General features: G+C 43.4%; 1 protein-coding gene across 16 annotated transcripts in view; it reads left to right on the top strand.

Annotated features, from left to right (window-relative positions):
• Positions 1–26,842, top strand: part of KCNMA1 (potassium calcium-activated channel subfamily M alpha 1) — a 728,164-nt gene that overhangs the window by 569,732 nt on the left and 131,590 nt on the right. For 11 of the 16 annotated variants that reach the window (XM_021699676.1, XM_021699680.1, XM_021699666.1 and 8 more), the window contains 2 exons: positions 12,216–12,284; positions 21,824–21,910. In XM_021699676.1, the coding sequence (XP_021555351.1) occupies positions 12,216–12,284; positions 21,824–21,910 (156 nt within the window). Of the gene's footprint in view, positions 1–12,215; positions 12,285–14,656; positions 14,669–21,823; positions 21,911–26,842 lie in introns of all 16 variants that reach the window. The other 5 variants (XM_021699672.1, XM_021699675.1, XM_021699682.1 and 2 more) reach the window with 1 other exon arrangement.

Below are 26,842 nucleotides of genomic sequence, written 5' to 3'. Positions count from 1 at the left end.
ACCTCAAGAGTTCCAAGGGTTCCAGACCCTGAGAAACTTCCATCATGATGATGCCTCAGATTTCCCACTTAGAATCTCAGATGTTGGGTGTAAGTCAAACAAGGGTTTTGTCCCCTATGAAAACACAGACTCCCTGGTAATGCTGAAACATCAAGACTGATCCACTGATGCTTTAGCAAAAGACTTGATAACCTCAGTCTCACTGATAAAGACTGAGAAGAAATAGGGGAATCTGGGAACGCATTGGGCTGAGGAAGAAAAGCTGTTCCCTTGAGCTGTCTGGGTGCCTACAAACAAAACCCGCCTTCTGGAAAGTGAGGTCTGAAGACAATAGTCCTGGGGGCCCTTGGGCTCCTCTGTCTTAGAGCTTTCTGTTCTGCGCACAGCGGAGAGGCGACGGAGTGCCTGGGAGTTTGGTGTTTACCTGGAGACTCCTGTCAGTGAACACAGCAGGTGTCCTCTGTCTGTCTCTGGGCCCAGACCCTAAGCAATCCAAAATAGTCTGGCTGTTTACTGAAATTTCTCACCCTGTCTCTAAGCGAAAGTTTAAACGCTAAATGGACTGGAAAAGTGAATAGGTAATTGATTTGGAAGGAGTTATTTTCTGAAAATGGATGCCCTATTGTAACTCCCATGTGCTCTTTTCTTTGAGAGCTATTTCTCTTTCTGCCACAGAAAGAAGTTAACCATTCAGAAGCATTGGGTCCTGGAACATTGAAGCTGTCCCAGGGGATTTTCTCTACCTTGGAGTTTGACCTGCCTGAGATAGAAAGCCCAGGAGGACTTTTAATAGAAGCTGGTTCTATTAAAGAATAAAACAAAACAGTTGAGTCCTCCTATATGATGTAGGGGTGGTCTGAGCACACTGCAAAGCCGCCAATGCCCAGAGGGTCCTGTGGTGCTGGGGGCATTAACAGGGGAGAGTGTGAAGATGCGCTCCTTTGCTGTTGATTTTTCCTGGCTTGACCGGTGTTTATATCTACCATGAGCGCTTCCTCAGAAGCCTGCATTCGCACTGCTTCTCTTATTCTGCTCCTGGGAACCAAGTCAGTTCATTTTAAGAGTGTTAACCTGGAAGGTTAGAACCACTCCCCCTAGAAGCTGTAACTGGGATACCCGCAAGGTACATTTGATTCACAGATTTGGCCCATGCGGTATTTAATGTCTTAAAAGTAAGTTGCCAATATTTCAAAATAGTGGTATTTCACATAAAAACTAGATGTCTGGCATCTCTTGAATATCTGATGAACCGACACAGGACTTGCATTTTCACCGGATGCTAACTGGCTCCATTTTGTTAGAAGGAAGGGTTTAATGTGGGTTCTCCCCGCTCTGATGTCTTAAACCAGGCCAGATTTGCACTGATATCCCAGGCCGGGCCCCACAGACACGTGAATTTGCCAGTTCTGACTCACTGGGTGGTGTGAAACTTCACTGCCCTTCGGAACCAGCTCAAGAACTGGACACTCCTTGCTGCTGTAAATATTTCCCTTGATTGATTTTCATGTTTAGAACATGTTGCAAGGAAGAGAGACTCTTTCAGACACAACTTGTTGTCTGAGAATTTAATATTTGTTCAGCACGGCTTCTGGAATACAAAAAAACCAAACTTCTGATGTGAATGAGAATGTGTTCAACTTAGTACTATTATTCGTTCAGCACAATGATACAGCAGAGGTAGGAATAATCAATAAAGAAAGGACATTTAATGAGATTTAGGAACATCCCAAAACATTGAAGCTCTCCTCAAGCATTTGATTATCTGGAGGCTTAATTATCTGTGTTTTCTACTTTAAATTAAAGAAAAGCCATAACTCAAAGTTACCAGCAGTTTAATGATAACACTCTTCAATTCAGGTTAATTAAAGCACAGCCGTAATTAGAGTGTAGTGTTGTATATCACTGGGCTGACGCATAAGTATTTTCATTACAGTAAGAATTGGCTATTCAATTTCAAGATGACAAAAAGGATGCCAAAATATATTTTAAGCTGGTTCATGTAGAAGAAAAAAAGAATTGGGGAATATTCTGGGTACAATAAAGCACAGATAAAATATACAGATTTTCAGAGCAGTTCCTGTAATTATGCACCACATTAAAACAATATGCAGCCAATAACATCTTAAAGCATGAAAAGAAATGAATTTGCTCTTCCCCTGGGCTGGCAGAGTGCCCCCTTGCAGGGTGGGATCACTGCACAGGAGAGCCTGGAGTTTTCTCAGAAGCTGGGAGAGCCCCCCCCCTTTTTTTAAAGATTTCATTTATCTATTTATTTTAGAGAGAGAGAGAGAAAGCCAGCAGGGTGAGGAGGGGCAGAGAGACAGGGAGAGAGAGAGTCTTAAGCAGCTCCATGCCCAGCGAGGAGCTTGATCTCACCACACTGAGATCATGACCTGAGCTGAAACCAAGAGTCCGATGCTTAACCAACTGAGCCACCCAGGGGCCCAAGGAGAGCCATTTTATGAAAAGATAAGGGAGCAGGATCCATGGATGAAATTTGAAGTCATTTCCCCTGAGAACAGAATGGGGAAGAAGGAGAAGCAGGAGGGACAGAAGGCCCCCACAAGGCAAGCTTTTTACAGATTTCAAGTGGAAGGATGCTCTCTCCTGTCCAGGTGGGACCCACACCAGCTCTATCCTTGGACTTCTCTGCACTAGCCTTTTGGTTTCACTGTGTGTATCAGCAGAAGATGCAGCTTTGTTCCAAAACCAGTAACTCATATAGACAAAATGCAGTATTATTTCTAAATAGTTCATTTACATTTTCTCATTTTATCTTCACTATGATCTTGTGGTTTATATTAATAGCACTGTCCCTGGCTTATCCTGACAGGGACACTGAGACTCAGAGGATATTGGTGCCCCTCCAAAGCCACCTAGCACCCAAGTGACAGAGCCAGGGTTATGATGCTGGGCCTGTGTAATTGAGAGCACCTTGGGGTAGTTGCTAGATGAAAGCTGGCTAATTAAGAATCTCCTGGGGAGGGGCGCCTGGGTGGCTCAGCTGGTTAAGCGACTGCCTTCACCTCAGGTCATGATCCTGGGGTCCTGGGATCAAGCCCCGCATTGGGCTCTCTGCTCAGTGGGAGTCTGCTTCTCCCTCTCCCTCTGCCTCTCTGCCCTGCTCATGCTCTCCTGCTCTCTGTCAAATAAATAAATAAAATCTTCAAAAAAAAAAAAGACTCTCCTGGGGAGTTTACTAAATAGAGAGATTCCTAGGCTCCAGCTGTATATTTCAATATCTGGGGAAGCTGCCCCCCAATTTGTACTTTTTATAAACAAGACAGGTGATTCTGATACAAAATCTGATGACTGGGACCCCCCCCCCCCCCCCACCTCCCGCCACTGCCACCGCTTACCTCATCCCTCCACACCACAGGCTGGAGTAAACTCCCCTCATCCCTCACTGTGGGCTCAGTCACTGGAATGTTTCTCTCTGATTTTAGCCAAATTATAGAATTAGATGTGGGCCACATGTCACAAGCTTGCCATCATTCCTGCTACACGTGGGGGTATTCTACAATGTCTGGGGAGATAGGATGAGTATACACATCACCACACCAGGCAGACCACTGACTGCTCTGCCCCCTTCCCATGCCTAATCCAAGTCAGTACAGGAAGAAGGCATTGGGGTACTGAGCCCTGTAATGCTGATGCTGGAGCAAGCAGATCAGCGCTAAGTGCCGAGAAGCCCAGGGGAAGACCAGTACAAGTCAGAACGCAGACACCGCTTGACCTTGTTGGCAACCAAGGTGGGTATGTCCTGGACCTTCCCCAGGATGCCCTTAGGTGTTCCTTTTAAGAGCCAGCAACTTCTGAGCATCTCCCCTTCATTTGGCATAGCTGGCTTGCCCCTGGGTTTGTGTGACAGTATGATCAAGGCAGAGGAGCTTTGGGATCTGAAAGAGAAGGTTTCTCAACACCAGAAAACCACCTGCTCACTTTCCCTCTCACTCTCCACCTTCCCCAGGGAAGCAAGTGATTGTGGAGGGTGCAAGGGGCCAACGCCAAGCCTGCAGGAAGCGAGGAGCTGGGGTATGAGGCCATGTTTGCCACTAAAGGGTCTTGTTTTTGCACGGTTCCCATAGTAGGATGCGGCGTAATGTCACTGGGTGTGACCTGTGGAATTGCAAAGACCCAGACTCAAATCCCCATTTCAGCCACTTGGTGGATGTGTCATTTGGGACAAGATATTTGATTTCTGCATACCTCCTTCCTTTGATAGTGACCAGCTGCCTGACTTTGCACTTGATAAATAGAAATATTACTTATCTCTCAATACTAGCTAATATCCTTTTCCCTTCTCCCACCTCTCCTCTTCCCACTATCATTCCTGTCCTATGGAATACAATGTAAGCAACAAGAAAGAAAGGGACACATTGTGGCATTTCCAGGTTCTATTTATTCTTACCCTTCAGAAAAGTCCTGCCGTCAGTCAGTCAGTCAGTCAGTCACCAGCCAATCAACTAGATATGTAACGAACTTAGGATATTTGTGCCATTGTACCGGGCACGGCGCCATCTCTAGAGAAATCTGCAATTAGATCTAATAAAGTATATGCACATTAAAAGATTAATAGCAATACTTATAATGACAAATAAAGAACTCTGTTTCCCTACGGTGGCTACCTTCAGACAGTTTGCAGTCTGGCTAAGGAAAATAATGCCCATCCTCAGGGAGAATTAAGCATGCATAAGTGCTTGATGGATAAGTGTTTGAGGGGTGCACATACTAGAGGACAGAGGCAGAGACTTACAGGGGGACAGAGAGCTCCCGGTAGGCTGGGGGTGACCAGGAGAGGCTTCCTGGAAGAGATGACACTTGAGCTGTGCCTTGTAAGGAGATTGGATTCAGAGAGGGGATAAAAAAGGAAGAAGATATTCTCATTGGTAGGCAATCAGGAGACTGGGAGTCACAGGACACTCTCTCCACACCCAGGTCTCTGAGATTTTCCAAGGAGAGAAAGCTGATTTCTCCTTTAGATGGGAGGAGATAAATCAGATTTCTTTTGACTTGTGACGTTTTCCGGGGGAAACAGCGATAGTGTTTTTATCATAAGAACTAGTAAACGTGAGGTTGCACACCCCTGCCTCCAGATAAGAAAGTGAGCACAGAGGGGAGAGGAGAGAGGTAGGGAAGGAGGAGCTGGAGGAAACCACAGGTTCTGAGGTTGGGTTGCTGCAAGAATACCATGTACCAGGGCCTGAATCTCACATGGAGGGTGTTAGTCATTCATCACTTGCAAAATACAAAAGCTTAATTGTATCAGGTTTTACAGCTCAGAGGGGATTAGGACAAAACATGTATTTAAAATACAGCTTGTCTCTCTCTCTCCCCCTGCAGCTGAAGAAGCAGTTAAAATTCAGATTCCATGTAGAGTATTTAATGCCTGGGGAACTTGGGGAACTCTGGTCAGATCTTCGCTTTCAGGAGCTCTGCCCTCAGCCAGGTGGTGCGGGCATGGATGCTTCTGGGCTGGTTTGAGACAGTCTGGGGGGTTGGAGGGGGATTCTCTGTACCCCCATCCACCTGCATTCAGGGCCCCTAAACAAGAAGAAAATCATGCTCTCATGCTGTGTTGTTTTGCATGGACAGATCTTTCCAGTGAAGCCACTTGAGGAAAATCTAAGACTGCCTAGAGAAAGCCGGGTCTCCTGTACAATGCAAACTACAGCTAGTTTAACTTGAGTTCTACGAAATCATTAGATTTTTAGGGAAGGACTTCTGAATCTGAGCCATGGAGACGAGAGAAGCTGGCAAACCTGATTGTTGCGTGATGGATTCATCTAGCCAGGCTACAGAAATGAGCATTTTATGAGTATCTGTGGAGGGGCTCAAGTCTCATCTTTAAAAAGTATTTTTTTCTCAAAAAACTGGCCCTATTCTTCCAATTACTTGAGGGGAGTTATTGTAATTAAGACAACGTATATGAACACAGATGGGAATACAACATTTATGATTACTTCTACTACAGGGACCCAGAGATGACCAGTAATCTTCCTACATCTTAGTGAATGAACAAATGACCCTAAAGTCTGTTTAAACTTTTAACCAAAGGCTGTAGAGGCAGCCACATCTAGAATTCTCTGCAGGAGGATCAGGGAGGCAGTTCAGTTGGAAATGGGATGCTAGGAGCTTCACTTGATGTTAGGTACGCATAACAAACACACGGTTTACATTTTGTTTCTGACTACTAATAATAGCAAAGCTTCCTAAAATGCATTTATTCATATTTTAGGCAAATGCTAATTGTCTGTATCAAAGAATGTAATTATTTCCAAATTCAAGTGTCTTAGGTGTGCTAGTGGAGATATTGTGAGTGTGTGTGTGTGTTTGGGGGAGGTTGCTGAAGCCTTCCCCCCCGCTCCATCTCTATCAAAGCTACTGGGAAATGAAATCTGAACAACATCTCCATGAGCATTTTAAATCACTTCCTTTTTTCTTGCTCCTGAGTCTTATAAATCCTGCTGTTTCAAATTTCCTTTAACTAGATGTTTCCATTTCAAGAGCCTATCATTTTAAATCAAAACTCCTAAATGTGAATCTTTTTCATTCTAGCCCCTAGATCCTAAAGATTTGGTTTCCCAATGCACGGAATTTACATCTGCATCTATTTCTGATTACGTGCATCAGCCTGACATCTCCAGGGTCCCTCTAGATAACTGAAGAGGGGCCCGCACTTTGGGGAGGGGAGCTGAGTTTGGAGGGCACCATGTGGGTACCTCTTCTCTCCTCACCCCCTCACTCCTGGGTGACCCATCTTCAACAGTCCTAAACCACATCTTCGCATACCCTCCTTGAGCACATTCGATGGTGCAGGCTCTACGAAGGGTTTCTCTGCTTAATTCACATCAGCAAGCAATCTTACTAGTCAAGGGGGCTGATTTAATGGCAAGAACAATTTATGTCCCTCTGGGTAGGTAGAAACAACTGGACTCTAATTCTTAAGAGTCTTTGTTCAGGAACATCTGGGTTGAAACTACTGTAGTTAACAGATGATGCTAGCAGTAAAAAAAAAAAAAAAAAAGCATTATATAATGTCATTGTCAAATTTGGTAGACCTTTTCTTTGTAATTATCAAGAAAGCAATCTAACTTGTTATTACAACAGTTTTATTGCAGATTGCTGGTTTAAGACCTTTTTGTGACAAGTGGCATTTTTTTCTGGAAAAAAGTCATTTCTGTTCCCCTGTAATTATTTTCACAACCAGCAACGACTTCCTGCTTTGGACATATTGGGACATTTTATTTTAGAAACCAAGAATTAAATCGCTGCTGTTTATCACGTTGCAAAGGCTTTCTTGGTTCTTTCTTACACCCTCCCTCACCCTAAGCTCCTTTCTTATCCCGCCCCAGTCCTATATATGTGGAGACACTGAGTAAAGCCCTAAGAAGGACTCTAAGAGCTGTATGAGCAAAGCCCATTTTGCTTTACCAAAAACAATGGTGTTGATGATACAAATAAATATTTCATCTCAGGACATCAGTTCTGAGTAGTTTGAAGACAGGTTCTGGGGAGTGAACCCCTTATAACAGGAGCTGTGGAGAGTCCCAAAGAAAGACAAACTGCTGTCTGGATCTTAGAATTGTATTTGCATTTTGGCATATTGATTCGAGGCAAACATTAGATTCCCAAAGTGTATCACCGCTATTATTTCTTTCGACATCCTTCTTTTCCAATTTCTCTGCTTCTCATGAACAAGTTAAGAGGCATCTTGTTTCATGATTTGATGCTCAACTCCCAAGCCTTCTCTGCTTAGACTTTCCTAGTTGACTACTTTATCTCTTAATGTGTGCTTCCAGCAAGTCATGAGATTCTGCCCTCCATTCATTCATACGTTTATTTAATCAGCATGTATTGAATGCTTACCCTTTGCACTTTGCAGAATGCCAGGGAGACAAAGCATGCGTCTTGCCACGAAGAAGCTCAACTAGAGGGCAGAGAGACGAGTAAACAAGTGATTATCACACCACACACCGGCGCCCCTATTCACTGGCCTTGGTCTGTTCTTATCTCCTGCTACCTCTGCTGCAGCCTTAAGCCAAGCTCCCTGGACATTGGCTAACTCTCTGTGGCAGGATCTGACAGAAAACGGGGATTTTATTTTTAATTTTTAAAAATTTATTTATGTTTTTAAAAATTTTATTTATTTATTTGACAGAGAGACAGCGAGAGAGGGAACACAAGCAGGGGGAGCAGGAGAGGGAGAAGCAGGCTTCCCGCGGAGCAGGGAGCCCGATGCGGGGCTCGATCCCAGGACCCCGGGATGATGACCTGAGCCGAAGGCAGCCACTTAACAACTGCGCCCCGAAAACTGTGATTTTTAAAAGGAGGGGACATAGTGCAAGATCTGTGTTTTGTGGACCTGCAGAAGGTACTTGTTATGGCAGAGGTTAAAAACTTAGATGCCTTTTTGGGGCGAGCCACAAAGAGAGAAGGCTGAAGAGATAGGCTACCTGGGGAGTGCTGGGGACTGTAGCATTTGGAGAGCACATGTCCCATCCAGAAGGGTCAGTGCTTCAAAGCTCCAGTCCCTCTAAGCCAAACAGAATATGGCTCCAGTGTGGCCATTTATGATTTATCAAGGAAGGCTGAGAGGCTAGTTTTTATATGAAATCACCTGTTAGTATCAAATTCTGGGTTTTTAAAAATGCTGTACTGACCAAGGCTCCATGCTGGGCTTCTGGACACACCCTCTCATTTCCTTTGTTCTTCTAAGAAGTATTTGTGCAACACACCGCACTGAGATTTGATTTTCGCTTTTGGCCTTTCTTCCCAAAGGCCATTTGATCTGGAGCAAGTTGCCCCTCTTTGGACCTGAGTTTGTCATCTCTATGAGAAGTACAGCCCCAGCAAGTCTTGAAGGGCCTGCATCTGATAATCCATGGTTGTGGCGCTGTTTGCATATAATTGCTTTGTGGACATCACTCTGTCCTTCTCCTCTCCACTTTGGCCAGTGAGTAAAGGCTAGCTTTGGGTCAAAGAGTGTCTTAAAAAGAGGCTTTTATGAAGCAGTATAGAATCATCTTAGATATGGATTTGGAAGTTATGAAAGAGGACTCAGATCTCCTGGTCCACCGTGCTAGCTAAGGAATGTGCACGAGGCTGCATAGATTTTATTGACTTTCCTGCATTAGAAAGCTGCTATCTTTTTGTATCAAGTTGGTAAATGGCATCGTAGTACCTAGGAAGACATAATTCACCATTACTATGGACTACTTCTTTGCTTCTACCAACAGGATCAGGTCATTAAAAGCAATTAAGATCCATGATCCCATGAACCACAGAGTCCCAAATCAGAGTGGCCAATCACTCATGGGATATCAGCATATCGGCCTCTTCATGATCTGTGCTAAATTAAGATCGGCCTTCTCCTTGAGATTTTGGCATTTAGTTGCTATTTACATTAGAAAGTGGTTACCTAATCTGGTAATTTGGTTCAACAAATATTGCATAAGCCATCTGATATTTTAAACAATTTAAGCTCCAGGAGTAACAGCCCCATAAAGGGTGCGTGTTAACAGTGCTTTATGGAACATAAATTAAGAAGAGCATTTTTCCAGCTGTAGTTGGATACTTGGGTTGGTGTTTCAGCAAACTGCATAATCAGCACAAAGCCCAGGTCATTAGAATCGGCTGGCAGGAATCGGCAAACCTGCAAATCACCAGGAGAGCCCAAATACACCTAGATGAAGTGGTCCTTTGAAATCTCACTGTCTGTTGAAAGCAATACAGGAGACCATGACCTCACATGCAGGCGTGAGCAATTGGTCTTATTTCCACTGGAGAGTATGAGGCCTTCACCAACCCCATCGCTTTTCTATTTGCAACCAGCTAAAGGCCTCCCATTTCACTTAGAATAAATCGCAGACTGGCAGACTTGTTGCTGTAGCCAGCAGTCTTCACAAACTTGTTCCTGCCCAGCTCCCTGCCCTAATCACTGTCACTTGTGACTTCGCTCACTCGGCTGCAGTCTAGTTGCCCTTGTTGCTGATCTTCAGACACCCCGAGTTCCTCCCTGCCTCGGGACCCTTGCATTTGTTGCTTCCACTCCCTGGAAAGATTTTTCGCCAGGTTCTTTCATTGCCTGCCTCTTCTCCTCACCTCCTGTGCTCTAGCTTTACTTTCTCAGAATGGTCCTCCTGGACCATTGCAGATAACACCCCTTCCCGGTTACTCTGTTTTGTTTGGTTGGTTTTTTGTTTGTTTGTTTGTTTGTTTTTTATTGGAATATAGTTGACACACAATGCTACATTAGTTTTAGGTGCACAACATAATGATTGGACGATTCCGTATGTTATACTATGTTCACCACAGGTGGAGCTTCCATCTGTCATCACACACTGCTGTGACAATACCATTGAGTATACTCCCTATGCTGTGTTCATCCCCAGCCTCATTCAGTCCATAGCTAGAAGCCTGGACCTCCCACTGCCCTTCACCAATGTTGCGCATCACCCTATCCTCTCCCCTCTGGCAAACATCAGTGTGTTTTCCATATTTATGGGTCTTCCCAGTTACTCTGTGTCCTCTTAGGTTGTTTTGTTTTCTGCATAGTGCTTTTCCTCATCTGGAAATTTATTATTTATTCACTTCTGTATTTGCTTATTATCTATCTCTCCCAGTACAAAATAGGCTTCCCTGGAGTTAAAGATGTATGTCCTGCCAGATACTAGCTGGAGACCCTGGGCAAGTTACATGGGCTTTCTGAGCCTCAGGTTCGTCACCTGTAATATAGAGATAGCTGTAGAAGTCAGAATACCTGGGGCCCACTCTCCGTCTCAGGGATATTGTGGGGATTAAATGAGAGTACCAGGAATGACCTCACCTTGTGACCCAGTGTATCCTCCCCCTTACGGAGCTACAGCTCAATGACCAGGTCACTTCTCAACCTGTCAGTCAGCCAGTGTTTCATCATCCAAAAAGTCCTTAAAACATATGCTCATTATAGAAACTTATCATATGTAATGTAATTCTTTTGTGCGTGTGCTTTTATTTCTATGAGTATATAAATAATATGTTTTCACCTAATTGTATCATTATTTACATGTTTGTATCTTCATATTATTTGTTAATCTTATACCTTGAATATTCTTCAAAAAGTCATTTTGAATGCTAAAACTATATTATACCATCCTTTACTTAACCATTGCTTTGTTATTGGACGTTTAAAAGGTTGCCTTTTTTTTTCTCTGTATAAATATTACTACCTTGAACATCTGTATGCATGAATACCTCACTGGACCTTTTATTATTGTCTTAGAACCCCAGTAAGTGGAAATCACACATTTTTTGAGCTTCTTTGTCTGTGGTTCCCTGTGCAGCCCTATGGGGATTCCACATAAGTCCCAAACTCTTAAAGAAGCCACACTGGTTGAAGAGATGACGTTCAGGCACAGACTGCAATGGGGAGCAACCACAGCCAGTTTGCAGTTGGGGAAGAGCTGAAGGAGGTTGTGGCAGACAAGGGCGCTGGAGGAGTTCTGGGAACAGAAAACCAGAAGCGGGGGGCGGGCTGTAGCAGAGCTGCACAGAAGGCTGGATTTGGCGGGGGCTTGGGAGGGAGGGTCGGGAGAAGAGAAGGCATTTGGGGTAGGAATTGCCTCCATGAAGGCATGGAGTCAGGAGCAAGCCAGCCTCAGAGCAGGCTGGGCTGCTGATGAGAATACCGGACAGATGAAGTGAGGCAGCTCGGATGGGGCCAGAAGTGACGGTGCCCACAGTTATGTGCTGGGCAGTTACACGGAGGCTAAGGATTATTACCATCTTTCCGAGCACACAGGGGTCTGCTCGGAACAACAATATGAGCCATTTGTACAAAAGACCGAGATGGAATCCAAATAACAGGTCCAGCTGCTCCAAATACCTCCCTCCCTCTGCAGTTAACATTTTACTACCCGACTGAGTAACTAATGAATCTGGCCCAGCATAAATCCCCAGGCACAAATCCCTGCTTGGGGTCTGTGTCTAGACATCCAGACCTGAGTGCAATTTGCACTTTGAACATTCAGCGCCTTATCACTTGCAAGAAATCAGGTTTAATGGGGAAGATGGGGAGGTGTCGCTCCCACCCCCTCCCTTTGGCACAGTGACTGTGGAGTGAGGGTCCCCGGGATAATGAGTGCATCAGGCGGTGGAGAGGTCGTAATCATGTTTGTTATGTGGCTCTGGCCGTTCAGAAGCACTGACAGGGAGGTTTCTCCATCTCATTGCAGGCTGTGTTTTGTGAAGCTCAAGCTCCTAATGATAGCCATTGAGTACAAGTCCGCCAACCGAGAGAGCCGGTAAGTTCGCCACAGCCCAGCGGCCGGCTGACATTTATGAGATGGTGAGAGTGCTTTCGGAGTGCTCGGTCCACCTGCTTCTTTCTTACACATTATTGATGTGCTTGGACCCCTGATGTGACACATCTCTGACCCTTGGGCACATCTCAGGGCATGCCCAACCGCCACTTCTATTGCAGACCCACCTGCCATCCCAAGCCCCACTGGGCATTCAGAAAGTGTTTCTCCAGAGGACAGTGATGAGACATCCAGATCTCCACCTGATTGGGCCAACTTACACTTTTCACCCTCTCTGCACAAAACCAGGGACAAGCCCTGTCCTCAAACCCCTGTTTACTGTCGTGAGCACGAAGCAGGTGGATTCTGGCCTCCTTCACAGCAGGGATGGGGCAGGGCTGTGATGGGACACACCAGCTCTCTTGATAGCCATATTACAAGCAGCCTATTGTGTACCATATGTGCTTTTCCCGGTGCAACCGAAATCCAGGTGGCAGAATATCAGCTTCATGTAAATTAGCCAGGAGAGCAGGGCTCAGAGGCAGGAGCCCTCTTTATTTATTTATTTTGCACTTAATTATGTACAGATCAGGCTGATGAGGGCCCTGGGTCTGGTTGAAATAGAAAACAGCCCAGTCAATATATGAGTTCACACTGGAAGAAGGAAGCATCCCATTAACAGGGGAGTTTGCTGATGCAGGACTGTATGCATTACAGATAAAATAAAGACGATTTTTTTGCTCCCCAATATTTATCAATGGGTTTGGAAGAAAGAGCTCATTGAGAACTACGTGGGCTTTTGTCCTCTAAGATGACATCCGGGTTTGTTCCTAGCTATAGTAAATAAGTCTTCCAATGGCATAGTGTGGGGTACAGATCCTCTCCAACATGTGCCTTAATATGTTGAGTGCAGGGCAAGACTAGAAGGTGCCTGCTATCACCATCTAAGGAGTTTTCATTATCTGGATGAATAACTCAATGAAGCCAGACTTCCAAACATACAGTCTGCGTCTCTGACAAACAAAACCAAACGAAAACCGAACCAAACCAAACCAAACCGAGAAGACACTGGATTGTGAGCAAGTCAATCCAATGTTCTCTGTTACCTTAACCACCAGATCAGATTGCTCACAGAGTCAATCTGATCAAAGGCTAAGCTATTTGGAAAATCCAAATCAACCAAGAGGAAATAAAAATGGTAGATTTGGTGGCCACGTGTAAAACATGGCCGTAGCAGTTAATAATTATGTATAGATAAGGTTTTCTTTTTTGTGTTGGCAAAGTGAAGAATATTATGTGCAAAAAAATAGGAGCCGGAGTCCTGGCTCTTTGCTGTTCAACAGAGAAAGTGGGGGTTTCTGGGATTACTGCTTTCCCATGTGGTGGCCAGTAGTCACCTTTGCCTGTGGAGGGGGCAACATGTATCCTGGGTTTTTGCCAATGGTATTCTTCATGTTGCCACATCAGTAAATCTGTGTAATTCAGTCTTCTCTCTTTATCCCTTTTGTGCGTCTTTCAGAAAGTGTCATGGTGTGGATGGCGCTAATGCCACATAGCGCCTCTTGACCACCCTGGTATAATTTCATGGCAGGAGTCTGCCCCCTGAACCTTGACCAGTCATCTCCCACCTGCCCCCTTTTGGTCACAGGGAGGGAGAGAAAAAGCCTGTTAATGGTTCAGTGTGAATCTGCTGTCACTATTCTAAGAAAAATAACTAAGAGCCTTCCCTGAAGACAAAGTCTTTTCTTTGATGGACCCTCCAATTAACTCACAAATCTGAGATGTTTTCAACAAAGCCATATTTGTAGATTTTTAGATTTTTTTTTTCCTTTCAGAAAAGAGCGGAAAGGACTTGTTTGGCTTTGTTTTTGGCTTTCTGTGTGCCGTTACCAACTTTAATCCCCTCATGTGGCTTGGTCTCAGTGTGGAAGCACATTGGTTCTTGTGGAAAAAGGTGTGTTGGAGGGAATGTGGATCATGCCTCTAAGAAAACACCAAACTTCTCAAACACAATATCCATACTAAAAAAGAATTGAGTTTTTGACCCTTCCCAAGATAAGAATTTTGATTTTTTTTCCCCTTCATTAAAGAATTTCCCATTTCCTTCCCTCTCCCATTTTCTAAGTGGCTGGGTGTTAGGATTCGGAGAACCCAGCCTCTCCTTTCCCAACCCCTTGCCCCCGGCCTGTGTTGAACTACCTCCTCTGTTGTTTTACCCCATGACGCTGTTTTTCCATGCTCTGCTGAAAAACCTTGTTTTCACATGCATCCTTCAAATAATTTGAAACAAAGGTTTTGTTCCTTCTTTCCTTCTGGTGTCAGTCAATTTATTATCAAATTGTTTGATTTTAAATTCTTTTCTTGTCGTTTTGCAGAAGCCGAAAGCGGTATGCGCTCTTCGTTAACCTTCCTCCCAACCCCCACCCGCTATCTTCACTGCTAACCACAGGACTAACCATTTGCCAAGAATTCAGGAAGATAGAGATTATATATATGTATACACATACATATAATCTCATTCCCTTGTCTATATATATATATATATATATATATATATATGTATTTATTTATTTATAGTTAAACCCCTCTCCAACTAGAGCACAGAGAAATTGAAAGTAGCATATTGTTTTTCTTGTTCAGTTGGTTGATTCTTTTGGATGATGCACTAACTTCTTTGCAGGAGACCTAAAAACCCAACAGGTACAATCCCTGTGTTCAGTCATGGCACCGATGATGGGAACCAGCCCCTGGTGTCTGTTTCTGTCCTGTCCTGATGTGTCTCGGTGTCCACCAGGCTCTGTGGTGCCATCTGTCTGCATACCACATCCACATTCCCAGTGACTTCCTCCTCCCCATGTCCGGTTTCCCGTTTATAGAGCAGGATTTGTGTCCTTTTATCCACAAAACAGAGACCAAGCTCAACTAACACTCAACTGTTTTTTTCCTTACACTTATTTTGATGATAACATTTTGCATATTTTATTTCTCGGGCAGTACTCTGTACAGACTTAGAACACTGCTACCAAATCGCCCAATTATCACATTTGGTTTAGTGAATGAGTACTGTTTATTGAGATGAACTCATGGCTTTATTTTTTCCCTACTGTGTTTGGGCACATTTCTTAATGTGAAGTTTCTCCGCTTTCACCATGTGACATCACCCTGTTTTGCTCTGATTTCTGTTGCATGAAGCATGACCAAATCCTCATCGACAGCATTTTCTTTTAACTTTTTCGGTTAATATTTCCAGTGTAGTTTTTCAATAATGTGTTCTCTAAAACAATACTGTTGAAAACATACTATTGAGATGCCTTTGTGTTCATCTTCTCAAGAGTTGTTTCTCTCCGTGGTTGGAATCACTGTCACATGTTCGTGTTTGTAATTGTGTGTGTGTGTGTGTGTGTGTGTGTGTGTGTGTGGTGAGGGTATTTGTCTGGAACTCTTTCCAAAGTCCGATTTCTTCTGTGATTTTTGGACTAGATGTGTGACAATAGAGGTGGCTTCCTGTCAGTTTGGTATTATTGATATGATCCAACTGCGAGAAGTTACTGCAACACTTTGCATCTTCAAAGGTCCACAGTGGTTGCACCTCTGCTGTTGGCTTTTGGCCTTTGAGTCCTTTTATCTTGTGATGGAGGCATGTTGTGATGTAGCATGATTTGTCATAAAGTGTACCACAAAGTGACATGGCTTGCTCCCAGAGCCAAATAGCCGCCATTGTCCTTCCCAAATGAGCCATCTCTTCCCCATCCCCTATGGCTACTGTTTTCTTTATGTGTCAAATATATTTTTAAATGCCAGTTCTAAATTCATTGTGATGGGTTCAGGCAAAACAATTCCTTGCCCATGTCATTGGCGGGCCGCAGTGGCAGGCATTTGAGTCTGACCAACTGGGAGCAATCTTTACTATGCTGTCTCTGCGTGAGTGAACTGGGTTCAAGTATATTGAAGCATGGAATACACACTGTGTCTCCTACATATATTCTCTAAGTAAAAGTGTGTGTGTCTAGTTGTGTGGGACTCCAGCAGCATATATTTGAAAGCCTAGAAAAAATTGAAAAGTTCCAGAAAGGCAATTAGATTTGAGATTTGGGGTTTCTGTAGGCTGTGCCCTCACACAGCCCATAAACCGCAGGGCAGTTGTGCTCCTGAGAGGGGAGACAATTGGCTCAAAGTCCCACCCAATAGCAATCATATATGACCATGGGTGGTCAAAGAGGCCACTACCCAGTGGCGTGATTCATCTGGGCACGGCGTGAACTGAAATCTTAGGTGGTTCTTATTCCCTTGCTCTAGTTAATGAAGTCCCATTAGCTTGCTAGACACAGATATAATTATCATGTTATCAAGTAAAAACTCTATTCTCATGTGACTGATAATTTTGTAATTGTTCGGGGAATGGTACATTACACCTACCAAAAATTGAGGCGGGGGGAGGAGAAATACACACCCATCATATCTACCCATAATGGATAAAGGATTCCTTTAAAAAATATGGTTCAGTTGAACTATTCATCATTGGTTGTCTCCAAAAACAGCAAACAAGTAAAGTTTATGATGATTGAAGAAGGAATAAGTAGATGTTTCCTAGTTGTTACGCATAAGTGGTTGAGAAAAGGAATAAATCATTTTGCCCCGTCAAGCCCCAAATCTCCAACTTGACTAAAGTTCAGCAAGACGTACACAATGAAATGCATTGTAGCTTGAGGCCTGGACCTCCCCTCCCGGAGGAACATGACAGGGACATTTCTCTATTGAACTGAGCCCTGCTAGCCAGTTCTATGTTCTGGTGTTTTAGTTTGGAAACCTATTTCAACTCTAAGTGAGTGGTGCTTTCAATATTGAAATCAGTTGCTCCTACTCCGCAAGTGGCTAGCTGTTTATGTATTTGTATATGTACATTTTTGTACTTAGTGCATCTGGGAGATTGTTAGCTCACTTGCCAACCCCCTAGAAAAGGTGTGGTGGCTCCTTTAGTAGTCCTGACTGGTAAGAATTGCTACTCAGTTTTCGAAAGAACAGTTGTGACTACCTTTCTCCTTACTGGAGAGGGAAAGGAACACTTTTGGAGCTGAGACCAGTGATTTATATTTTTCATTCATTCCACAAGTAGTTGAAAAGTGCCTATTGCAAACAGGGCTCTAAGCTGGCTACTATGAGAAACTTATTTACAAAAATAAATAAAATACGATCATGCTTTTCATTCCTCTTTTTCAACTATGCGTTCCCCACAGAAAATATGTATTTGTTTACTTATAGTGGGCAAAAAGCCAAAGAATCAGTCTAGATAAAAAAGTAGTCTGAGAGCCAAAGAAAAAGAGAGAGCAAGAATCCTCCGGGAAGGAGCTACATAAGCCCTTTGCCTCCAGCTGCCACTGAATGTTTTCTGTTGAAATTAGCAAGGTCATAGAAGAAAGAGGATAATTTATATGTTCCTTGAGATGAGGGAAAGTCCATCTTTGCCAAGATGTCTCTATTGGAATTCTGCTAATTGATATATGGACTTTTTCTTAGAGATTCTCTTGATTCTTCACATGACACATCTTGAAGTTTATCTCTCTGGTAAGCTAGTGAATTAGGCAAAATTGGAACCAAGGACTGATTTAACATGATGCCCAGGGAGGGAGACTTCTGGCAGTCATAAGAGCAAAACAAACTTAATGTTGGATATTCTTTCAAGAGAGCAAAGACCTTTGGAAACATTTACATATTCCCAGTAGGAGGTCAATAACCCATTCTGAGGGTAGTAGGCACTTTGCTGGGAAAAAAATTACTTCTGTCTAGGATCCGTATGTCTTTTATATTTTCAAAAAGAGGAGGATTAACGTTTTATTTAAATTTTCTAGATTTGGCGTGTGTATAGAAGACTTAATGTCTACAGTATTGGAGAGAGTAACACATTTCCTCAAAGAGTCTTTGAAACCTTGTACCCTGACATAGGGAGTATTATAGGCAGTGGGCTCTGGAATCAGGGGCATATGTTTCTCTAACCAAACCCTTAAATATATGAGTGGCATCCAGCACAGTGAAGATTCTTATGTATCTAGATTTCTTTCCTTCATTATTCTCAAGATCTGGGCTGGTTCTTTCAATTCCCACCCAAAAGGCTGCCTTCCCCTGATCTGGATAGCTGCTAATGTGAGCCTACAGCCTCACACATCATGTAAAGAGATGATTTAAAGCTTCCTACCCCTCCTTAAGCCCTCTCCAAAAGAGAACCAGAAGGCACCCTGGAATCACATGGGCAGTGATGTCTTGGAAGTGCATAAGGTTTGAGGAACAGATAGACACTCCACTCTGTAGGAAAAAGCCAGTCCAAATTAGCCCATCTCCAGATGTTACAGAGGGATGTAATGTTTTGGATACTGCAGTCAGTAAAAAGGTCTTTCAAATGCCAATAGGGGGCCTCCTGGTAATTTATTAGCACCAAGGACAAAATGGGGAGCTGAGACCACGTGAGAGATTGTTTGCTTCTCATTTAGTTGTTTTAATAACCATGCTTACTATTAATAGTGAGCATGCATTAAGGACCTACTATGTGGCAGTCACTTAGCACATGGCACGTACTTTAATTCTCTTAGTAACCCTGTAAGCTAGAGATTATTCACTCCATTTCACAGAGGAGGAGAATGAGGCTGAGTGGCATCCACTTGCCTCAGGCCAGGGTCTGAACTCCTAGGCCTGACACATACACCTGCTCGCTTAACCAGCGCTTAACCAGATTTGAACACAAATCTGCCTTCCATCAGTGCCCCAGATCTTTCCTCGCCACCACACTACCTTGACTAAAGCAGGCTTGCAGGCTGTAATAAATGATCTCAACCTGCAGTCTCTGGGATGACAATCCCAATTCTCATTGTAAGCCAATTCTTGTTCACTGTTGATAAAGAACAGAGGAAATGAAAAGAAACTTCTCATTGATAGGAAGCTTGCTATCACTGTCGTCCTCCCGTGACACAGTGGGCTTGATCACTGGAGTGCAATTAATGAAGCATATAATGTAAAAAAGGATTCTGTGCAAGGCTTGTTTTGCACATATATGTCACCAAGACATTGATGAGTGTCAAATTTCCCCTTTTGAGTTGCATCGTTGAAATCATGATAGGATTTTTTTCACTCAGAAGCTTTTTTTACGCTCTTATATAAATACATATCAAAATGTAGATTTTCCCAGCTTTCAGAAATTAGCTTCTTTAGACACCATACATACCCAGAATTTTTCATGTATGTCCTTGTACACTATTCTGGAATGTACAGTTCTTTACCCTGTAACTTCATCTCATTTTGAACAGGATATTTTGATAAGGAGCCCTGTGTTCCATTCCATGGGGCCAGCTAAAGAAAATCTGGTAATTCCATGAAGCGGGGGAAATCGGAGGGGTAGACGAACCATGAGAGACGATGGACTCTGAAAAACAAACAGGGTTCTAGAGGGGAGGGGGGTGGGAGGATGGGTTAGCCTGGTGGTGGGTACTGAGGAGGGCACGTTCTGCATGGAGCACTGGGTGTTATGCACAAACAATGAATCATGGAACACTTCATCTAAAACTAATGATGTAATGTATGGGGATTAACATAAGAATAAAAAAAAAAAAAGAAAATCTGGTAATTCCATTGAAAATGAAATACACTTTTGGCTTTTTTTTTCTTGCAGTAATAAATAATAAGAGTAACAGTAACCAATATGCATTGAGCCTTCAGTGCATCATCTTGCTTAATCCTCTGAAGAAAGACTATGATTATCATCCTCATTGTAGTTGAGGATATTGAGTTTGAGGGAGATTTAGTAATTTGCCCAAAAGCCAGACAGCTACTAAATGGTGATGCTGGAATTTGGGTGGAATTTCTGATCACAGAGCCAGGGCATACAAGTACGCCTTACAGCAAAGGGGGTAAGAAAGTGTGCAAAATCCAGCATTCTGCCCTTTTACGACATCACATTTAATTGGCTTTGAAAAAGGAGTCCATCTAAGCTGTCTAAGCTCTGACCCTTTCCCCTCGTGATGGTGAGAAGTCAGAGGGCTGTTAAACCAACGTAAAGAATTGGCAGGGGGGTAATTAGGAGGTGCCTGTCCAGTGCCACTGCTCATTGCAAGCTGTTGCTATTAGTGTGGTCTGCTGCTTCCTGATTTGTGAAGAATCTCATTGTAGCCTGTGGTTCTAGGGCAGAACAGACCAATCATCATGGTCCCTGCCTATTATTTAGTGTTAATAACAGTGATGACACAGGATCGGTTTCCTTCTGTCAGGTCTCGTTATGGGTAATAGTGGATGTTCTTGAGACCACAAACAATTATTTTGCCATAATGCTCCACTCTGAGTCCTCCTGGCAGAGCAAAAGCTCACCTGGGTCCTTCCTGTATTGCTGCAGACGCATGACTCTGTTGGCCACAGCACTTTGCCGGAGCGGTTTTGCCAGCAGTAAAAAATTACATGTTAATTACCATCCTCCATTTTGATTGTCTTAGACAGTTGAGGACTTCCTTTAGCCTGATTCCAAACATCTATTACCTTGAAGTCGGCTTTTCAGATCAGAGAATACCTTTGTTGTATCTATTCCTGCATTCACAGTACCCAAATTCCCTGTCCATTAAGCCCAAAGCCTTTCAGTCTCTTTATCATACATTCCTGCATTCTGTTCTTGATCTGCAGAAAATGAAACTTGTTTGTTTCACCCATTTATTAGATTAGGATACATGTATCTCTTTTGTCAGTCCAAGCACAACTTGGTCAGCTAATCTACTTACAACACTTTGAAATAGGACAGTGTATATTTAGGTCCATACTTCCCTGCAAGGGGAAGGTTTTTGTTTGTTTGTTTTTAGGGATGATTTGTGTTTGTTTTATAGTTACAGTTTGCCCCAGTCAGGAGGTACCAGACACACACTTCATTCAAACACTCCCATGCATTTTGGTAAAAGCAGACTGGAATCATTTCCAACTGCTGGCATTTTTCTTTTTCACTGTTTGGGTAGATCCAATTTGTTCTACATAGGCTGCACGCGGAGTCCACTTACATGTCTTTACCAATGTCGTGCAGATGTAATGTTTGCTTCTGCATTGGTTACAGTTGTCATGTACCATTCCCTGCAGTAATACATGTATATGTGTATGTTTCTGGATGCATATAGGGGTCCCATTAATGCTCTGTCATCTAACAGAAAATTGTTATAGCAGTAGCTTTATTAGACCAATCACATTCAATGTTGACCCTTAACAGAAGTTTCCAAAGGGCTACATATCATATCAGAAGCCCATGATGGCTACCCCATTATATACCCCCAACCCTGAAACCTAGATGTGCTTTGATTCCTGCAACTAGGAGTATGCCAACCTGGGAACTGAGCAGCAGAGCTTTATGATGGCCTTATCCACTTAAATGTCTGGGACTGTGGACATCAAGCTCTACACAACACCTTTGGGAAAAGCATTAGACTAGTGGGCCCCCTATAAAATTAACAGTACAGTGTAGCCTTCAAGGTTTTATTCAGAACATGACCTCACAAATGTGTCTTCTTTGTTTGTTTTTGTTCACTGAGCAGTATATTAATTAATCCTGGAAACCATCTTAAGATCCAAGAAGGTACTTTAGGATTTTTCATCGCAAGTGATGCCAAAGAGGTTAAAAGGTAAGAGTTCATATTTATCTGCCTTCCTTTCTGGCCCAGCCATAGACATCTTGATCCACCATAATGGGCATGCTTTCCATATGTATAGGGCCCTAACCCCAAAAGTTCTTAACATGTCCATGGGTATCAATGGTGCCAAGTCTTGGGAAAAAGAGACTATTCTTTCAAATGCTTCCATGAACTCCTCTTCACATAGTTGATTCCACATCTTTGAATTAGAGTAACAATATTTTAGAACTAGGAGGGCCTAGTTAACTGCTCCTTCATTTTCCAAGGGAGGAAACTGAGTCCCAGAGAACTGAAGCAATTGTTCAGGGTCAACCTGATTCTTGATGACTGAGAACAACATAACACAGGACAACTGGTTCCTTGTCTAGTACTTTTGACCTAATATCCAGGCAGATTTACTCGAGTATTATCAGCTTTCTAATCTAAGTGCCAAATGGAATCTCAAAAGGTTTGGATTAATTTCAGATGAAATATTCAGTTAGCTATATTTCTATTTGTGGCCTTCTAGGTAAGTAGTTGAAGTTGTCAGATTCAATTCTTAAGCCTCTGTAGGTACAGCCCAGGATTTCATTGACCTCAATGTTTTACGACACTTTTATTAGTATCCTTAAACCTGTTTAAGCAGCCTAGGAATCATAGGGCTCTTTGGAGAACACCATGGAATATTGTTATATTGAGTCTATCCTATGAACTCTGAAAAACTTATTAGCAGAAAATGCGGCTCCAGCAGTCCGACTTTAACAATGGTGTTACTTAGAATATTTCAAATAAATGATTAATTGTGAAAGGTCTATAATTATTTTTGGAAGCCTATTGTTTTCATGTAATGAGTTCCCACTCAAGGCCAGGCGTGTGCTAAGGGTTCTGTGTTCGTTATTGCCAGTCCTCAGAATAACCTCATAAGGTGAGTCTTCTAAAACCCTTGGGGCTTTGGTTTCCTCATCTGTAAGTTTGAGATAAATGATTTGTCTAAGGTTAGCACATAAGCAAGTGGCACAGCCCGGATTGGAAATGGTCTTTCCTTTTTCCCAAACCCACACTTTCTACGAAATTAAATAATACTAGCAAATTCTTATGTAGAGTTTAATAGGTGCCAGCCCTGCTCTAAGTACCAGGTACCATGAACTCACGCCATCCTCTCAACAACCTTGTGAGATAGGTAGCCTTACTGTTTTCATTTTCCACATGAAAAGACTGAGGTGCAGATTGGTGAACTAACTTGCCCAAAGCCCCACTGCTAAGGAGTAGTAAAGCCAGGATCGAAAACCAGGAAGTCCAGTGCCAGAGCTTACCTTCTTAATTCTTTGCCAAGAGGTGAGCCTGATGAGCTGAGCACAGAACTAGGATATTTGACAGCTGATGCCTATTACTTTTTTCCTCTTCATCCACTCTTGCAAACTAGCCATACTAGTTATAAAAGCTTTTAGGGGGGAAAAAAGTTGGTGGAGAAGCAAAAAAAAAAAAAAAACATAGAAAAACAAAAACAAAAAAACAACAAAAAAGAAAAATTCTTTCAACTGAGCTAATGGCTTAAGTTTACTTCTAGAAATTGGGAAAGAACTGCCATTATTCAGATGGGGACAGGAAAACCTTCTAATCCAGTTCATGGATCCTGCCTGTTCTTCGGGAGTATCTTGAGAACTGGGTTCACCTCAGCAGAAAGTGGGGGTGAATGGGACTGAAGCCCCCCCACCCAGGTCCCCTGGAATAGAAGGTTATGCTCACATCCAGACTGCGAGACACACAAGCAGCATCTCAACACCATGTATGGGGGTGGGGGAGGGGGGGCGTGCTGGGGAGCACAGCGGTGCCGTAGATCACGTGTACCTCCCAGATAGCAAATATAACACGGAGCTCCCATTTGTGTAATTCTATTTCCTATTGCATCTCTCACTAATGAATGTTGCAAATACCAGGCGGTCCAAAAAACAAATTACCTCCTGTATTAGGGAGTGCAATATGTCTCATTTCAGTGCTTTATGGTATTCACAAATACATGCTGACACAAATCAGCTACAACACAAGCCTGTAATTTTCCATAGTGTGTGATGTGTCTGAGCAACTGCTGTCAGTTAGGGGATTTCAAATAGATGAAGACTGCAGAAAACCACAGAAAGGGCCTTGGTGATTTGAATGAAACTAAACAAGTTTTGTAAAAATGGAAAAGTTGATCATGATGATCCAGGATTGAGTTTGTACCCTCTCCTACAAACAAGCAACCAAAGAAGCTAATGGATTTTAGCTCACAGAAACTTTCAGATGCAGAGGAAAAGAGGAGTGAAACCATCCATTCCAGTCTCAGAAAGGTCACTTCGGGATGAACTTTTGATCACTTGTCCCCTATTCCTTGCCACTAAATATTTTCCTTTTCAAATGACCTTGGCCCATAGTCTTTGATGTAGGAATCACAAAATGGTACCCCATTGACTCAGTTTGGCTTGCAGACAGGATTTATTTGATTCACAATTTTAACAAATAAATGAGTTGCCAAGAGGAAGACATCATCAACTTTTATCTAAAAATCCCTATTCCTGGTTTCTCTTGAAAAACTTGGCAGATCTAACATTACTGGGCAGCATTCTCACACTCATTCATCCATCAAATGTCTGCAGGTCACTCACTTTAGAGAACACTCCGTACCAGGTGCCAGGGAAGCAGTGGTGAACAACGAAGTCCTTGCTCTCAGGGGCTCATGTTCTAGGGAGGAGAGAATTGCAGTTTTGTTTATTTATGGTACATTAATCAAAGAATTAATGCAACTGGGGCACTGATTTAGATTGTGTGTGAGGGCTGTTCTGAAGGAGCCACATTTGAGCACAGATGGAGGTGATGGGAAAGAGTCTGTCATACAAAGATTGGAAGGGAAGAGGAGACAGGTGGGGACAGTGTTGTGTGCAGGGAGCCAAGGGAAGGAAAGTGTCTGATGGAGTAGTGTGGGGACATGAGGTAAGAGAGAAAGGCAGGGCTGGCTCTCATAGGACTTGATACAGGAGTGGGTTGTTATAAAATGGAGTCATTGATGGTTTTAAGCTGGGGGTGATATAGTCTGATTTACATTATTGAAAGGTCTTTCCCGTCCATTATAAAGAATGAGATGTAGTGCCACAGGAGAAGGGGCCCAGAGACAGAGAGACTGCATAGTGTAGGCGAGGGAGAATAACGTGGGCTAGGCTGGTGAGTGGAGGTGCAGACAAAGAAGACTGATTCAGAATATATTTTACTAGAGAGTCTATAGGGCCCGCTGGTGGACTGCATATAAGAAGTGAGGGGGAAAAGAGAGGAATCAAGAATGGAGCCTAGATTTGGAGCTTATGTAATTGGGTGGTTGTTGGCTTCCCACCTTACTGAGATGGGGAAAGCTGGAAGAAGAGCAAGTTTGGGGTGTAGGAAATTAAGAATTCTGTTTGGCTATGTTAAGTAGGAGATATGTACAAAACATGCACATAGAGTAGTCATAAAGGCAGATCTAAGATTCTGGAGTCGGGGGAAAGATGGGGGCTGGAGGTGTCAGTTTGGGAGCTGTATCAGGAAGGGTCTTGGCCAGAAACAGATGACACACCTAAATGAGAAAAGAGAGGAGGGTTTTATGAAGGGACCATATAAAGTTGTGGGCAGAGAGTTAAGGAAAACCAACAAGGGTTGGCAAAGCACCTCAGACCTAGAAACAGAGGGGAGCCATTCTCAGCCCTGAATCTACAGCGTCAAGGGGAAGGAGAGCTATCAGAACCTGGAGAGAGAGGTTGTAGTGTAGGAAAGGCTGCCTGGCAGGAGCTGGGTGCTCTGTAGTGTGCAGAGGGGGCCACCACCAATTCATGACCCAGCAGGGAGGAACTCTCCCTTCCCATCCTCCAGTCTCCTGCTGGCTCCTCTGATTGGCTGGACACAACAGGAAACCAGAGGACAAAGACACCCTAAAGACCGGCTTTCTGGGGTATGGATCGGGTCTTCTTGGTGATGCATGTTTCAAGTTCACCAGCTGAGGGCCACTTGATGAAGGGGTGGGGTGAACAGGAGAGGAAGTGGGGAGGAGAGCAGAGAGGGTAGATGGAAGGAGGGGATATGCAGTAGGCCTGAGGGGTGTGAAAAGTCCTCTGGAATCTATGGCCATGGATTTGAAGTGAGATCAGTCAGCACGGTTGTGTTTCCTTTCCTGAGCTCAGCTGCTCAGGTGCAGGTGTGCGATAAGGTGGGGGTTTGCCAGGTGGGCATGAGAGAGGCAGAGATGGGTGGGGAAGAGCATGATGCTTGCGAAGAAGTGCCACTTGGCAAAACTCAGCTGGCAAAACTTAGATACTTTGCTCCCTCTGGGTGGGAAATGTGTCTCCAGGACTGCAGACCAGAGACCCCACTCCCACCCTTGCTCCCTGGCCCCATCTCACTCATTATCTTTACCTTTATTTTCAGAATCTAGCTTTAATTCGTGAAGTAATCCACTTGATCTTCTCGACAGTCTACTCAGACTCATCACTGTTTCATCATCTCTTTATTAGAGATTTCTTTAGGACCTTGAGCTTTGGGACTAGGCTGTGTGGACTTGAATCCTGGCTCTGCATGACCATGGGCAGGTCATGTAACCTCCCTGTGCTTCAGTTTCCTTATCTGTAAAACAGAGATAATCATTACTCCTTCAATGGGTTGTTTGAGAATCAAATTCATTAATACTTATAAAGTGCTTAGAATAGCACCTGGCCTATAGTCCGTGCTCTATAAATGTTCCCTGTTATTGTTATCATTATTATTATCTGTAGGAGCATCAGGTGGGGGAGAAAATGGCCAAAGGAAGTGGAAACAAAATGGCTTCCTCCATTTCTGTCCTTCCCCTTTCTTAGCCACATTGCCACTCAGGGCAAACAATCAGCTACCTTTATTCATTCATTCTTTCTTTCTTTCTTTCTTTCTTTCTTTCTTTCTTTCTTTCTTTCT

This window comes from Neomonachus schauinslandi, chromosome 6, assembly GCF_002201575.2.
Source record: "Neomonachus schauinslandi chromosome 6, ASM220157v2, whole genome shotgun sequence".
Classification (NCBI taxonomy): Eukaryota; Metazoa; Chordata; class Mammalia; order Carnivora; family Phocidae; genus Neomonachus; species Neomonachus schauinslandi.
Note: the sequence above shows the minus strand (reverse complement) of the source record. Positions and strands in the feature narration are given on the sequence as shown.